Consider the following 18,249-nt stretch of genomic DNA (forward strand, 5'->3'; position numbering starts at 1 on the left):
TCTAGAAAGAAAAAATGATTTTTTTTTCACTACCTTAAAGTTTCCAGAAATTTTGCAACTCTTGTCGTATTACAGAAATACATCAGTTTTTCCTTCTTTCTTAAATTTATAGGTGGCTAAATACATAAAGATTACTCCTTCATCCTGCCCAGAACAATTAAGTAGTTGTTTTTTTAATTACAAGTCAATTTTAATGGAAAAAGTTTTAGAAAATTACAAGAAAAGGTACCTATGCTGCCAGGCATGATAATTTTTTGCATCATCAAATAAAACTCGTTCAGTTAACTTTTTTTCTTTTGAAGGGTCTTGAAGCCATTCCACAAGCACTTGACGATGATGCCTGAAAGCATACAGTTTAAATTTTTTACACTTTTCCCATTTCATTTTCTTTGGTTCAAAAAATTCAAGTAAAAGAACTGAGAAGAAAAATAAATGCAAAAACATAACTCAGTAATAATAATGCTGACACATGTAATAAAAAGAAATACAAACAATAAAGCAATGATATTCTTATGTTGCAAAACGAAATTTTAAGTGACTAGTATTCAAATTATAATCGATATTTTAGTTACAAAAGTTGAATGGGTAATGAAAATAAGCTTTACATATAGGGCTAAAAAAAACAAACTAAACAGTACGCAGCAAGAGAAAATACCTAAAAAGACTATTATTCTGAAATGGTACATTGTATTGAGTATGATAATTTATATGGGGTTTTCTGGGGCGAGAGCAATGTCTAGACGTTTGTCACACAGAGGGTTCATACACTTGTAGTTACAAAAAATTCCCCGACTTTTCCAGGTTTTCCAAGTCGTTTTTTAGAAAATTGCAGGTTACTCACTTCATTCAAAATTAAGTTTCAATAACAATGCTTTCAAAATAATTAAATTTGTTTTAAGTAGCAATGTGGAAGAATTAATCTTTTCCCCTTATATTAAAAAAAAAAAAAGAATCTTATAACTTTTCCCTTTTTTTTCTCAAAATTTAATTAATTAATTAATTTTTTTTTTACGTTTTGTTCAAAAATTGTTTTCATTAATTTGCTACTGATTAAAAAAAAAGTACTTTCAACTTATTTTTGCATTTCTTCGATGCCACGTGTCATGCGTAATATTAGCGTTTTGCTGTAATCTTTTAGCATCCCCTTTTGGTTTACGATACTTCACTTTTTTTTCTTATTAGTATGCAACACCAACATATTGAGCAAAATACAAAGCTATTTTTCAGTATTAATATAATTGACTTGTTATGTTGATCGTCCTACGATAAAATGCATAATAACAAAAATCAACATCTGCCAATCATAGACCGATGCCAATAATCAGTTTTTTTTTTCCTTCATATTGTGTTAAAAGATGCTTACATTAAAATAAAATTTTTCATTAATAGAAAATAATTAATTTTTAAAAATTCATAATTTATTGCACATTTTATGTTTTTCTCAATAGATTACATTGAGATAAACATCCAATTCTGTTTTTGGAAATTTACGTCTACTTCTAACTTGCAAATGACCAAATATGGCAACTAAATGAAGAATTTATGATAATAAGTAATTCCCTGACTTTTCCCTGACATTTTTAACTATGTCATTTTCCCTGACAATTTGAGGTTTTTCCTGATTTTCTCGGAGCGTACGAACCCTGCGACAAGTTATAGCAGTAAAATAAGAAATGAAAAGATTTTGAAAGTGAATAAATATTCCAATTTAATGCAGGTAAGAAAATTCACATTTTAAATAAAACAAAAGTTTCTCTAAAAATGAATAAGATGAATGAATTTGAAAAACAAACTATAACAAAAGACATGAAAAATAAAATTATTAAAACTTTTTTTAAACACATACTTTAATTGAATGTATTTTTTACTTAAAAGATGATAGTTGCTGACTTCTTCAATTTTTTAATGAATGATGAAAAGAAAAACATGTTAAGAAAAATCAGCAATCTAAACCGAAGTCTTTCAAACGCCACTGAATCAAATATTCAAACTATTATACTGGTGTAGCGATCATGACAAAGCAGAAGAAAGAGGTAGTTCTATCTCAAAAATATTTATGTCCTTCTAAAGAACCCATTTCAGCTAAGTTTCACTTTAGAATACATCTTTTAAAAGAAATAATAAAATTGCCTTCAAACAGATCATTAAAATTTCATTAATATGAGTTAGCTTTAAAAGTGATAGCTTTCCATAACTCTATCTTATTCCACGTAGTTGTCTTCAAGGTCTTTCAAATCATATCAGTTTAGGTACAAATCTACAAGCTATGATTTTTACAGTTTGACAATTATTTAATAAATTCTGCTTACATGCTTTATGAAATGAGTTAACTCACGGAACAGCTTATCAATAGCTGCTGAAAAGATGAAGTTTACAGCTTCTTTAATAGAAGCCTCTAATACAGGAGAGGTAAAATTTTCAAAACCTACACAGTTTAGATTTGTAAAAATTTTGCAAAAACACAAATTTTTATATGAGTTATAAATATAAAATTAAAAAATTATTAAATTAATATTTTTTTAATATTAAATAATATTTTTTTGATATTAAATAATATTTTTTTTTAATTGCAAACCGTGACACATTTCACCAACTACTGTGATTTTGTTAAAATAACAATAGCTCATAGGCGGATTTAGGACTGAGTTCCTGGGGGGGCAGGATTTTTTTTTTTTTTTTTTTTGGTGCAACATTTTTAATTGCCCTCCCCCCTTCTCCCACGTTTCTGTCTGTTTTCTGTGATGCATAAGGCCATTCTTTACTTTTTTATGTGTTGTTTTCATTACTGTGTGTAATCATGCTGTCCTTTTTGAATTGACCTTAAAAGAGAGGGGGCTGGTATTAAGAGAGTGACGCAGGGCTCCCTTTTAAGTGGGATATAGAATATCTAATTTTAGGGGGCCCGGGGGTTATTCCCCCGGAGGAAAGTATATAAAATGGATATAAAATTCTGCATTTTGATGGCTTATAAGGATTAATTGGAAATAATAGGCAAATATTTTTTTAAAAAGTTTTATGCTTTAAAAGTGCTTTCTGATGCAAGTTAATACTTTAAAAGAAATGGTGCACAGATTTAGAGAATAGGTATCAAGAGAGTAACATACTACCCATTTGAACAATTCTTAATTTATACACTTGATAAGAAATAAAATTGAAGCACACTTTGCTTAGGAGTTTCAAAGACTTGTCTAATTATTTTCAAGGTTTGGTTGGTTAGATTGGGTTTTTGGCTCAAGAACCCTGGTAGGCTATACTGCACCAATTCTTTTCAGGGATTTTAGAACCTATCAATAATTTGCACTTTCCAGTCTCTGAAATTTAGTAGTAGATTATACAGTTGTACAGTATTGTTCAAACTTTGTAAGAAACGGCTATTTTAAGTTTAAAAGGAAAAATAAACTTAAATTTCTCATTACAACTTTTTTTAAATTATAAGTAGTGCAGAAAACGAAAAGGAATAGGGGTAATGTATCACTTTTTTCCCGGGCTAAACAGATTAGCAATATGCAGTAAAAGTAAGATAAAAGCAATCAATACAAAAGAATTTCCAAAATTCTGCATTCGGGATTAAATAAATAGCAAGATATGAAGCATGTGAGTCACAAAAATTTATTTCAAGTAATATGTTACAAACGCGAAAATCATGATTTTTGCATTTTTGATGCAGGATGTAGCAAGGAGCTAAATTTGACACATTTTGGCATTCCTCTCCCTACAATTTGTTAGAAAATTTTAAATTTAAGGTTTGTAGCCACACGTTTCCAAATATTCAAGGTTTTCAAGTACTTGAAAATGAAATTAGTTTTTCAAGCACTTTCCATTTTTTTAAGGAACGAATCACAATTTTTTGGGAGTTAGGGGCACACTTCAAAGCAGGGGCCCTAAGTTATAGCTTGTTTATCTTATAAGGCAAATCCGGCCCTGCATGTAATTCACTCTTACCTGCAGCTTTTTGCTTGGTTTTTTGTAATTGTAACGAAAATTTATCAGTTTTTACAGTTAGAGGATTTTTACGATTTTACCAATCTGTGTAAGGTTTTTATCGGTTTTTATCAAATTTCAGCAAATTTTTCCAAAACTTCTGATTACTGAATTACTCAGATTTCAATACTGACAATAACTGTCTCATTTAGACTTAGATGATTATGACTTACCTAAATTTTTAAACAGTATTTAGAAAGTAAGGAAAATGGTACTTTCCCTCTAAGTAAAAAAATACAATTAATCAGAACGTTCAGATAATTGAAGTTTATTCAGTTTGCGACAGTATTTACTTTTCTTTCTCAAAAAAAAAAAAAAAAGACAAACCGAAAATTTTCCAAGCGCATGAAGTACAGTTCTAACTATTAGTTTCATATATACAAATTTTTTCCTTTGAAAAATAAAGAAAACACAGTTATAAAAACATTTCATCAGGTAATAATGCGATCTTACAAGAGTTGTGTAAAACTTTCGTGCCGGAAATATATCTCCTTCACTTTTTCTTTTATTCAGACGCTTTCCTTATAATGTATGATTCTCTAAACTCAGAAATTTAGTTTTGAACTGCTAGGGATTGAGATTCCTATTTTTTTCACCTAAAAAATTAACGCATTGTTTACAGTGATTTTACGTTCTGTTTGTTCAATGGTTGGACAATTTTTCCAGTTTTTTGTTTCATTGTTACATACATTCGTTGAGTATGGTGCAGAGTTGGGCAAATTTTAATTGCATGGGCAATTAAAGATTAACAATTAATCAATTGTAATTGTGAAAAATTACAATTAACAATTGATGAATTGTAATTGTGAAAAATTACAATTATCAATTAATTAATTGTTAATTGTAGTTTACTACAGTTAACAATTAATTGTTAATTGTAGTTTACTACAATTAACAATTAATTAATTGTTAATTGTAATTTTTCACAATTACAATTGATCAATTGTTAATCTACAGTTAACAATTAATTAATTGTTAATTGTAATTGTAGTTAACTACAATTTTCAATTGTGTTGTGAATTTTAATTAAAACTAACTTTTAAAAAAATTACTGGTTTTGTATCATATATATATATATATATATATATATATATATATATATATATATATATATATATGAATATTGTACAGGCGACAGGTCTACCTGGGATGTGGACGCTGGACAGATACCATATTACTATCTAACTATGTGACTACACATTTTAGCAACAAATAAAAGATCAATGCAAATAAATTATCAGTAACTTTAATGAAACTTATTAAAATCGCAATTACAACAGTAACTAACTTTAATGAAGCATATTAGATAGACAATGACAATTTATAATTTCTTGTAATAATTTAAGTTACATTTTAATACTACTCTCTTCTCGAACATGCTGTCTGACAATCTGTGACTCTTTGGCATATTTGTCATTGTAGCGAAAGAAAAAAGGCGTTCAACTGCAGCTGACGATGGTAAAGGTGTGTTGTATTTAATAAAAACACTTTTTATCTCAGGATATCTATTGAGCAGTTGCAAATCTTGGCTTTCCTCTGCAAAAAAATGCAGCATCAAAAGTTCTGCTTTAGTCATTGGTGCATCAGAGGAGGGTTTTTTTTTCTGAGAACGAAATATCGGAGTCAGAGTCAGAATCAAAATTGAAAAATAAGTTGTCGTGATTACTTTTTGTTGTTGCTACAGTTGCTACTACATTGTCACTCATTTCTTTGGAAATGCAGGTCTTGAAAACTTTTAGAACCTTAGTACGATTCGCGGGCTAGAGACAAATCAACCATTTATTTTTGAATCTTGGGTAAGATAACGCTGCCATAGCCGCATTTTCCGCTTCAAGAGTGGCGAAGTCATTTTTTCAAATCTCTTACCCACACTTTCTCTGTATGTTTTGATCAACGGGCTGCAAAAGGAAAAGTTTTTTTCTTTTCAATTTTTAGCAATTTTTTTCTCAGCGCAAGAAGGCAAGGCAGAGCTATCCCATAATACGCGTTACTCTCACTCTGCATTATGTCGAGGGCTTCTGCCACTGACGAAGTACACGTCAAATACTCTTATGTAATCGAATTCGTTGTCTTTGATAGAATTTTTTGTGTTTAATGATCTATGTAAAAGTAAGCTTTTTTCTTTTATGTTGAAAATTTGCTGGAGGGCATCAAACAAACTATTCCATCTGGTCTCACCAGGTCGGCTTAACGTATGTCCCAACACATCCTGCATTATTTCAGCACTCTTGGGTCGTCCTGCAGCCTTCCACAAAACATTACATTTCTTCATAATTGCAGCATGCATTTGCGACAGTGGTGTGTCTTACTCGCTTAAAAGTTTGTTCGCGTCCGTAGTTGCGCAAAGGCTTAACGTATGTGCACAGCATCGTAAATGAGCAGGAAGGAAATAATTATGTTTAGAATCTTCTAAATTTGATGATTCTTCATCTTCAACATCTGATTCAGAAAAGGCTTCTGTCGGCTGAGAGTCTAGCACAACTGCATCTGTAATATTTATATTGGTCAATTTGACACCGAATATTTTGAAAGCCTTTACAAAATTACTGCCATTATCAGTCACCGATGCAACAATTTTATTCGTATTGAGGCCGAAATCACCGTTAATTTCTTTAATTATATCTGATAGTCGATCGTAGCTGTGGACACCTTTGAATCGTTGACAAGCTAACGCCACAGAAACTCTGCGTAGATCATTTGTGATCCAGTGTGCTGTAACTCCGATGAAACTTCTTTTTTTACTGAACCAAATATCGATTGTTGTGCACACATAGGGAACTTCCTGTAGTTCCGACTTTATCTTAGCTGCTTGCGTTTCGTAGTGTTTTCATATACGACGTCCTAGTGCACGTAGACTCATTACAGTTAGCCCCATTTCTGATATTTTCAAGTCCATAAACATTTTAGAAAAATATGGATCTTCCACTGCACGTAATGGAATCATAGAATGTATAAAATATTTTAAAATATTTTCATCGAATTGTTCTTGTGTAATTGTATTCTTATTTGACTTATTAGTTTTTCCAGTTTTTATTTTAACAATAGTATAATTTTTTTCCCGTACCTCACTTCTCTGTTTTTTTGAATATGTTTTGTACTCTTCGATGCATTCTTGCCCATGTTTTCGCTTCAGGTGACCCAAAAAGTTTGACGTGCAATTATGATAACCTTTAACTTTAGTTAATACATCTCTTGGACATTTCATACAAAGCGCTGCGATTTTATTACCAGTAGACTCTTCGGGCAAGAACTTAAAAAATGTTCCATCAAGTAGGAGAAGTCGCTCAGGCGAAGATGATGAACACTCGGCGGTGTCGGTTGGTGGACTTGGTGGCACTGGCGAAGTTATTTCTAATGACTCATTATTGTCCGAAAACCCGAAAAGTCACTGACATGTTACTGTCTTCGTCCATTTCGTTTATCGATGCCATTTTATTTTATAACTTTAACCCGCAACAGGGGAGAAGACACGTGCGGTCTCACACACTGCTCAAAAGCTTATCCTACCACCCCTATTTCATTTTCAGTCCGATTGAATGTTTTCTCCCAATAGCTTTTTCTTTTTGCTTATCAGCATCTTTTTGTAAAAGCTTCTAGTTTAAATTTCAATTGCATTCTTTAGGCTGTGAGTCCTCACCTCCCCATTCCCTTCAGTGCTACAATTTCCGGCAGTGGTAAACATAGCTTTTAACGTTGGGATGCGGAATAGATGCAAAATTTTCTAGATGAGGTTGAGAGTTGTTCGAAAAGTTCGCACAAAAATTACGCAATGAATGTTCTAAGGACATTTAGGCCGAATGTTTTCCGGAAATACGACGCTATACACTACAAGTTAAGATGCTGTCAAAATTTTCCCTTAATGTGATATAATTAATTGTTGTTGCCGTGAGCCATTTAAGGTGGCAATTTTGGATGCGCTGCTTCACTTTTTCAAAGTCCGACTTCCATAGTACACACATGCAGGGCCTAATTACGTAAAAGGAATTTTCAGAGGCCCTAACATGACTGAAAATATATGCTTAACAATACCAGCTTCTGTGTTTAACAGCAGTTTTAAAGAGATTGCTAACATCAGAGCTTGCCCAAATAAAGATCTTTGGAAGAATTATATAATTAAAAAAGATATATATTTAATTTCATACATTTAAAGACACATTTAATAAAATGTGGTCACAAGTTAAATTTTCAAATGTGGAATTTGGTTCAACTCTGTTTCAATGTATATTTATGCCACTTAGTTTCTTTTGTGAAGTGTTAAATTTGATTCAATTTCTTACTGCCCTTATTCGGCGAGAATTGCAGTACAACAACTGGGGGGGGGGGGGCGAAATGAGACCGAGCTCCCCCTAATTTCAAAGGTTAATCGGACCCTGCATACATGCCATAAGGACCCGTTTATAGGGTAGGCAACCATTTACAGCACAGAAACACATTCACACAAAGAAAGGACAAGGACAAGAGAGAGAAAGTACATCCATGCCCAAACCGAGATTCAAACCAGGGGCTTCCCAGTCGCAGTCAGACTCCTTTGACCACTAGACAGGACAGGCGACGATAATATCAGTTTTCTAGAATTAAAATGTTCTGTATACATTAAATACCTAAAATAAAATAGTTAATATACAATAGGTTCGGCTTTATTACGAGCAATAAATTATTTACTGCAGCATATGACTTTTCTGAAAAAATCTTATGGCTCCAGCAAAATTTCCTCAGAAAAGGTATAATTCAATTAAAAAATTTTTTTTTTCCGTACTAATAAAACTCCAAAGAACATCTGACAGAAGTTACAGAAATGTATTTTAATTACATGATTTTTAAAAAAATGTAAAACAGAGCGGTCTCTGTGACCTCACGTCCCATGATATGTCCTTCTTTCTCACCTCTTCTGTTACGGGTTAAACTAAAACAACGATTTTTACAAACTTAAAACACTTAATTAAAACAGAAACATTTACGTGTGGAAAAAGCTTGCCCAGACGAGACTAGTTCACGCGGCGAGCGAGCAATCAGCACTGAACGAAAGTATGAAATTGAATAATACTTGGGACTCTGTACGCTGCACTGTACCTATTGATACATAAAGTTAATTGTTAGTTTTAATTGTTTCATAAAACAATTAAAAAATCAATTGCAATTATTTTAATTGTGAGAAACGATTAACGTACGTTAATTCAATTAAATTAATTGCAAAGTGCAATTAATAGTTTAATTGCAATTAATTTAATTGCAATTAAATTAATTGCAATTAATTTAATTGCAATTACTTTTTTAATCAATTAACTAGGCAATTGAAAAAATAATTGATTAATGCCCAACACTGGTATGGTGTTAACTGTTACATTTGATAGTATTTTGCTGTACAAAAACATTCTAGCTATGTACTTCTTTTGCAATAGCATACATTTCAAATCAGCCAATTTTATTTGAACGTGTGAATCCAGAAGGTTCTTCAAAATCTTTCGTCTGTAACAGTGGCGCACACAGGCATTTTGCAAGGTGAGGGTCTAAGGTCGAAACCTCATTCTCATATCATACTTCAATACGCCGTCAAACATATTGACTTGATTTTATCGATTCCCGGGAATGAGAAATAATAAAAAATAAACTATTGAATAAAAAAATTAGCCTCATTTATGAAATATACTTAAAAAAATGACCAGAAAGCAAAACAATTTAGGCTTTTACTTTTCTCATAATTAAACTAGTATGTTGTGGCCATCACGAAACTTTCTTCTATATATATTTTTTTTTCTGATCCCTCCCCGTGCTTGATGAGGAAGCAATATTCCCAACAAAAACAAAATTACACATGCAAAAACTTGACGACCATCCCAATGTCTGAATTATTGCAAAAGCAAAGCAAAGAGCGAAAATTGAAAGTTATTTTAAAAGCCTTGGCTGAATTAATGACAAATATTTTATTTGTTAACAAACATAAGATGGCAACAGTTAAAAATTTTAAATCATTGAGATAATATTTCCTATCATTTCCATACAATTAAAATCACGAGAAATACGCAGACGACAATCTATTACGATTTATCTTTCTTATTGTTGCATTAATAAAAATATTTTTATTCGCAAAAAAAAAAAAAAAATCAACACCTCTTGGAGCGATCTGCGTCAAAATAGAACCAAAGCCTGTTTACATATGGATTCACATATATTCCAAATTTCAACCAGAACGTAGCATTACTTCTTGAGATAGGGCACTCAAAATGGAAAAAAAGAACGGGTGATTGCGCTACCCCCTTTTTAGCTGTTGACACAAAAATAAAATCAGTTCTTATACCCACTAAGGGCTACTTGCCGATAAATTTTTCTTTCATTCCGTTCATTATTTCTTGAGATACAGCAGTCACAATTGACGACAAAAAACGTTCTATAGCTCAACCCCCGTTTGAGTTATTGACACCAAAATTGAATCAGCACCTGTTCCTGTTAATACCAACATATGGACCAAATTTTGTTTGATTCCGCCAGTAACTTCCTGAGGAATAGCAAGCACGCGTAACTCGAAAAACGTCCCATTGCTCCACCCCCCTTGGAGGAATTCGCGCCAAAAACTAATGGGCACAAGTTCACATAGGGGCACATATGTGTACTAAATTTCGTTCGATTTCATGCGGTAGTTTTTGTTGTAGAGCGGCCACAAAAAACTGGTCACACACAGACGTGACACACATACATACACACACACACACATACATACATACACACACACACACACACAGACAGACAGACATTTTCCAAAAATGGTCGAAATGGACTCAGCACACCTCAAAACGTTCGAATCCGTCAAAATTCGAAATTCGAAAATTTGCACGAATCCAATACTTTCTTCTCTATATTAGATATAGAAGAAAGTAAAAAGGGATTCAAGTTCATAGAATCTCATTTTAATCTGTAATTACAAAACTAGAAACATGGTTATTACAGTGTATTCATTTATAATCACCATTCTGTTTCTTATAGACAATTCGTTGTAGGAAAAGTGCACAATATTTTAAAAAATCTTTAAACATGAGGATTTTATTTTTTCACTTATTAGAACTGCCTTTGTTTGAAATTATTCTACGTACAAGAAACATAGAATCGTAATTCAGGGAGGAGAGCCCTATGGGAGGGGTCTGGACCCCTTGGACCCCTCCCTTGTGTGCGCCACTATTCTGTAAGAACCCAAAACATCTAGTTTTTGAAATCACGCAAATTGAAAATAAACATTCTGAAAAGAGAGAAAACAAGTCGTAACGAGTGGATCGTTCTGTTAGCGCAAATTGGGGAGGGGGGAGAGAGGGTCCCAAACGTCAATTATTATAAGTGTTGCAGCTGAATGCATAGCTCGTTTAGCCTATATTTTCATTCATAAACTTGTCCAAATGGTTTTCAGTCCAAAATAGTGAATTTAGACTAATTTTCAGTACTTCAGTGTCAGCTGTACTATTTGTATTTAATGTTCAGCTTTTTTCTTTTTCTTTTCTCCCTTCAGAAAAGGACATTCGCTATTCTCTTCATTTTAATTGAACTATTCAAAAAAGAAAAAAATCATGATTTTTTTTTGTTATAAGATTTTGAAAGATAAGTTGTTACTATATAAACTTCTCCCAAAACTGAGTTGCATTTCCCCCTTTGCCCCCCCCCCCCCACCATAAATCCACCCATGCTCTTCTGATTTATATAAAAACGAAAAAATAATGATTTTTTTAAAAAATTTTTGGAAGATGTGTTGTTACTACATAAAGTCCTCTCAAAACTGGGGGGCATTGCCCCCCTCTGCCCCCCCATAACTCCGCCCATGCAATAGCTAACCTAATTTTAATGTGAGTAAACTTATATTCATTTACTACAATCAAACCTCCCTTAACGGACACTCCCAGATAGCGGACACTCTCCGTTAGCGGACAGTTTCTGAATCCCCAGACCCTGGAGATAGGCGTACAATGTATTTCACTCCTCGTTAGTGGACACTCCCGTTAACGGACAGTAAATCAGCAGAGTTTTGTTTTATTTTTTTGTGTCTGGTTAAATTTTGCCAAGCACTGCTTTTGTGGCAAGCATTTTTTCTACTCTTTTACGATGTTCTGGGGATAACCAGTATCGATAAGAGGATCAATACCCCTTTTTCTCTGAAAACAGGAATCATTCAAGTCGAACTTGTAAGTTGAAGCTTACAAAAGTTTTGTTTTCATTTCTTGCACGAAATTCCAACAAAAAACATCAGAAAAAAAAATTCTCCTTTTACACAATACTTTGCTATATCCGTTTACATGGGAAAGGATTTCATTCATTCATTCAAAAAAAAAACTCTCCTGCCCCCCCCCCCCCACCGCACAGACTAGATTTTGGGAGATGAGCGTCGGCGCTGTGTCCTTTTGCTCCAGACGCTGATGAGGAATCGGCACAGTATTGCCAGATTAAGTGAAAAGTAGCCGATTGGGCTGCATTTTGCTACGATCTAAAACAAAAAAGGAGCTGAAATTCAATGATATTGATTCCATTATGTTTGACTGGTTTCGTTCAGCTAGAGGAAAGAATTTACAAATGCCTTCCTATTTTATTTTCTCGAAAGATTCAGCAGATTATTTATTTATTGGGTAAGTATACTTATATACGCACTACTCATTAATTTAATTTAGAATTATACACTGTGTATGCAAGTTCAAAATACAAAATTAAAAGGTTATTGTAAATTCAGACACCCCAATAGCGAACACTCCACGTTAACGGACAAAAACTTCCTGATGGTGTCCGCTACTGGGAGGTTTGACTGTATTTGCAGTGGATAAATTTTAAGGATTTTCTTAAGTTTTCAGTACTCATTGATAGATGTCTACAAAAGGGAAATGAGAAAGTATAAATATTTCAATATCTGGTGAGAACACTCAAATACATATGTACCCACAATTGCTTTTAACTTCTGATAACTAAACAAATTATGTATAAAAATTGTCTTAATAAATACATATAGGTTTATTGAATATTAAATCAATGCAACAAGGGGTATTTTTTAAAACTACATAGCAATAATCAATCTGACAGACTTAGATACTTATTTGATACTCATGGTAATGATTCAATATCAACTTGAAACTGATAACAGATTTAATGTGGCATTGCTACCAAGTATTATTAAGTAGGTAGTATCTTACCACCCCTTCCCTCATACACAGGGGCATGCAAGGGGGGTTGGAGACACCTGTAGGCCCAAGCCCGAGCCTGAAGAGGGCCTGAGATTTTTAAAATGAGGGGTGACATATATGTAGGAACTTAGGGATAAATAATATGGAAGGGGCCCGCCAGTAAAATTCATTTGTGACGGGCCACAAAAAATCTGTGCACGTCCCTGCTTATACAAATTACTTTTTCTTGAGGTTTAAAACAATACAAACAAAAAATTCATAGCTTTTATCTCCTCATATACTCACCAAATTTGATAATTTTTTGGGTTATCTTCAATAATATGTTGACAATATTCTAATTCTTCATTAAGGTCTTTATTTAATTCTTTCAACAGAATTCTTCTATAATGCCTAAAAGAATCAATAAAATTATAATTCATGTTCAATTACTTAAAAATATTTTTTAATTTTTAATTTTATTATTTTTATTATTTTGACACTCATACAATACAGTAGACCCTCGTTTCATGAGGGGGTTACGTTTCACAAAAAAGCCAGGTATATCAAAATTGCATAAATTAAGATTTAATATTTAAAATTAAAACAGGTCTTAGGTTCCATAGATGAAAAAAAAACTTCATTCTAGGGATACATTGATAAATAAAATAAGTTTAATGTGTACTTACTTATACTGATGATACAATGCACAAAGTGCATAAAGAAAATGTGAATTAGCTTTAAAAAGCTTGTTATATATTCTTTTGACAGTCTATTATTATTTTTCTCTGTAGTTGTTTTGTGGGTCATTATCGCATCCATAATTACCCACTTCATTTCCGTGACAGGATTTTACTTCACTAACAGATCAGAAAGATTATTTCCCTTGTCAAAGAATGGCTCAAAATTTTCAATATGAAAGTTTTTGATGTGTGTTATTTGTGTCCATATCCTTGATGGTTTCCTTCTCTTTTGTCACTTCTAAAAGCATTTCTTAGAGTGAGCTCTGAATTGTGTGAGTTTAATAACTTTGCTTTTGGAAAGAGATCTGGAATCAATCACAAAATCTTTAGTGGCTCATGCATGCTTATAAACAAGCCAAATGCAGTTTATTACAGGTTATATGCAAAGCAGTTTCCATTTTGAAAGGGGAGAAAATTTCATTTGTTTGAAATGCAGCATCTGCGTAAAATCAAAAATTTACTCGATAAAATAAAATAAAGGTGTCAAATCTTAAACTACGTAGAATCATATCCACATAAAATAAACCTGCATAAAATTAGGGTCTACTGCATAATAAATGCAATTTATTTCTTCTACTTACCATACGGTATAATTGGATGGGTTAATGTCGGCAGCATCTGTAGTCAATTCAAAAGCCCTTTCACTGACTTCTTTATGAGCTAAAATAGCTCGAAAGTAGTTGTAAATGTCTCTAACTAGAAAACAATTATGTTTGAATGAGTAACAATAAGGATGTTAAAGCTTCAAAAGCAAATCATGTTATTAAAAGTTTTTCAACACTAAAATATAAATACATTTTATAGCTTGAAATATTTATGTTTTGGAAATATGTTTTAAGACAATACATTGATACAATGCATTAAATTAAAAAAAAAAAAAAAAAAAAAACAATACATCTATGAAATTTCTTCAACAAAACTGAGGCAAGTCAATATCTGCAGTACCATTTTAAATTAAAGTAAAGTAGTAAATCTTAGGTAATTGGAGCACAAGCCGCCTTAGATTACTGAAAAGGGATTAGCCGGAAAATTCTTAGCAACTTAAATTTTACGCTACTCAGACAATTTAAGGACATGCACTTTTTACTAAACATGCTGCGTATATGACTCATACGGAGTCAGTTGTGTACTTTCATTTTTTGATGAGATATTCAAAAGGACTGTTCATTTGCTCTTTGCGGCAAAACTAATTTTTACCTCATTTTGCGTATCAAGTTATTCTCTCCAAGGCATCTCGGAGTCCATCACTGTAATACTCAATGCATATTTCATCCCACTTGGCGAGTGTAGTTGACACCGACCTTTTAATACTTTACTATATACAATTAAGAAAGTTTCACAGCAAAAATTTTAATCATTTTTAAGATTTAATTCAGATAGAATCATTTTTAGCTATTAAAAATACACATTCAAATATAAACTTAGCACCTCATATTAACCTGAACCTTGGATTTTCCAGATTCTACTGTAGTATTATAATATGATTATAAGCACTATTTGTCATTATTTTTTCACTGTATTTGAAACAAACCCTGACTGTAAGCTTCAAATTATTTTTAAATTCTATCATGTGTAACAAAATTAGGCAAAAAATCAAACTGCATCAGAGTATTGGATCTGATACACAAAATCATACCAGCAACTAACCACCAGCACAATTTCATTTGCTGCCAACAGTGGCACAGGCAAGTGACCTGTGGTAAGTTGGTGTACACCACTATTGGTGGTGTACTTTGGAGGGCTCCCTTCTAGCCACCTGCAGTGGTACATTAATTAAGGAGCAGTCAGCTTGCAAGCCTCTGCATTTTTGGTATGGGGGAATAACCACACTGAGGATTAACGGTGGATCCTGAAAAATTATTAAATTTCCGGAACTCAGTCTGAGCCCAATTTACTACCATTCTCCACGAGATGAGGTTACATATTTTGATTTATTTCTTACCATTTCAAAATTAACCATTCAATTAAATTTGAATTGAAATGTATTAAGCATTAAAAAAATGCCAAAGTGAGACAAACCTAATTTGTATATAGTAAAAATTTATATACATCATTATTTTTTCCCCTGATTACCTGCTGATGATCTTTTGTTGGATAAACAAGATTCAAAAAAATCTTACTTTTTACAACCTATACTGTTTACTTTTTAATCTTCACAAAGACAAAGCATTGCTAGGAAATGTATGCTTCATACATAAATAAAATAATCTATCAAGTGTTCATGCAATAGTTCATGCATTTAAAAAAATAATCAATTTTTAAAAAGTGTTTTACATTTCTCAGAATAGGCAATCTGGACCACCGGATAATCTCCATCATTTTGAAAAATTGGTTCAATGTCTTTCCACTCCGGGCGAAGACGATAGAAAATCCAGTCTACATCAGTACCTTCTGCAGAATCTGACATCTTCGGAGCTAAAAGTTTTCACAAAAAATAAAATAAATAAATGAAGATTGAACTGAAATGAACAAACACATTAAAACTAAAGCATGATGAAACTTGAAGAAATAACTTCATTTACTGCAAGTTTGTGCAATTACTTTATTGCATTTAGAAAAGATTAAGTTTATTTTTGCCTTCAGTTAAACTTTCTGTTCAAGGCACTATTCCTGTCTTCAGGGAGAGGGATATGGTTAGTTTTAATACCTTTCTAACGTTTAAGGTAGAAGATAATAAGGTTTAAAGGGGGTGAGTACCCCCTTTCTTTGAAACACCCTACCCTCAATTATGAAATATTACCACGAAACAATCCCCCAAAAATACATCAAATATATTTTTAAAAAACAAAACAAAGAAACCCATAACATGACTTTAAACGCGTTAATACCCCCCCCCCCCCCACAGTGGCGGCGGCAGAAAAAGTTAAAATGTTGCAACGATACAATCTTCCAACAATGCATTAAATATAATTGAAGAAAAGCACAAAATTACACACGTCCATCTCCCCCCCCCCCCCCGTAAACCCCCCAGTGGTGGCGGCAGAAAAACAGTTTGGGGGATATATGCTTCCGTGGATACACCACTGCCTCTATTTTAAAGGCTTCAAATAAATTTAAAAAAATTACTTTTTAATTTGAATGCATAGACGGCCCCCACAAAAAAGCATCCGAATGGGGGGAGGGGACGAGGAGCAACTGAGCAACAATGCGACCGCCCTAACATCACTCTCGATCTGTATCTATACCCTCACGATCACATCTTATACACGAACCCCAATAACATTAAACATAAATAAACAACGATGCGTTTAATTTGGATACCGACCCTGATTACGTACCCTATTCTAATACTTGCGCGATTACCACAATTGGCTGCATGCCAATCTTTGGCATCTTTAAACAATTCATGAAACTGAAGCGAGTTCTGAATCGCCAAGCGGGACCCCATTCCATCGCCAACGGGAACTTGCGGGACCTGTATGGAACCGTATCCAAATTTTTTTCCAGATTTTGGAGGGGGCCCGGTCCCCCTCAGCCCCTCCCATTATACGCCCTTGGAAGAAATCATGCTGGTAAAGCTTGACATAATGTTTTCAAATTGGCTGAATGGCGATTGAAAAAAGAACAATTTTGTGGTTATAGAAGCAAACTTCTATTGAGAGTTCTTTACAAGGAGAAACGATAAAACAGCAAATACAAAAGGTGGAACAGAGCAAATCTTCCTATTTCCAACTTGATAGTTCCAAAGCACCAAAACAGAAGCATCATGTAAAGGTCGGTAATCAATTTAGTTGAGACTTTATCACACATTACAAAGAATAGGAAGCATACAAAATTAAAGTAAACGGATAAATTATTGTGTCCATTTACTCAAATGAAAATAAGTATAATCAAAAAAAACGAAATAAGGTGACGTGAAGCAATAACATTAAATGAATTTTATTCGCTTCTCGAGTGTCTTTAAACATTAAATTTATTTGTACATTTATTTGCACTGAAACACCTTACTGCTTATTAATGAGGCATACAGTTTTCGACTGTTTTCGCAAATGAAATTGAAATCCATACAAATCATAGAATTTTGGAATGGACATGAAAAAGTTAAAACAAAATAATTCTAGATGATCAGCATAAACTTACTTTATTAACACGGATAATTTTTAAATTTAAATTGCGGTGAAAACATAAATACCGTAATGTCTACTAGTACGTCGACATAGTCACATGGGTCTAATATCAGGCTTTGTTGCAATATACAACTACCCAATAGAAATACACCACCAGCTTTGCCCTTTACTTTTAGTTGCGTTCGACGACCCTAACCGGTTGACCGGTGAATAACCGGTTACTAACCGCAGCGTGCTAACCGGTTACCATTTCAAGCTGTTGATTGGTTGATTGTTCGGTGTTAACTACTTAAACGACAAATAAATGTTTTTACAACTTCTTCAATATAAAATACACTT

General features: G+C 32.9%; 1 protein-coding gene across 1 annotated transcript in view; it reads right to left on the reverse strand.

The window, feature by feature from the left end:
• The window catches only part of LOC129225910 (protein farnesyltransferase/geranylgeranyltransferase type-1 subunit alpha-like), a 28,097-nt gene extending 10,109 nt beyond the window's left edge, over window positions 1–17,988 (reverse strand). The window contains exons 1-5 of the mRNA XM_054860443.1: window positions 17,924–17,988; window positions 16,118–16,258; window positions 14,425–14,539; window positions 13,410–13,514; window positions 230–340 (exon numbers count right to left, since the gene is read on the reverse strand). Coding sequence (XP_054716418.1) covers window positions 230–340; window positions 13,410–13,514; window positions 14,425–14,539; window positions 16,118–16,250 — 464 coding nt within the window. The 5' untranslated portion in view covers window positions 16,251–16,258; window positions 17,924–17,988. The remainder of the gene's footprint in view (window positions 1–229; window positions 341–13,409; window positions 13,515–14,424; window positions 14,540–16,117; window positions 16,259–17,923) is intronic.
• Window positions 17,989–18,249: the final 261 nt, after the last annotated feature.

The sequence above is a fragment of the Uloborus diversus genome, chromosome 7, assembly GCF_026930045.1.
Source record: "Uloborus diversus isolate 005 chromosome 7, Udiv.v.3.1, whole genome shotgun sequence".
Taxonomy (NCBI): domain Eukaryota; kingdom Metazoa; phylum Arthropoda; class Arachnida; order Araneae; family Uloboridae; genus Uloborus; species Uloborus diversus.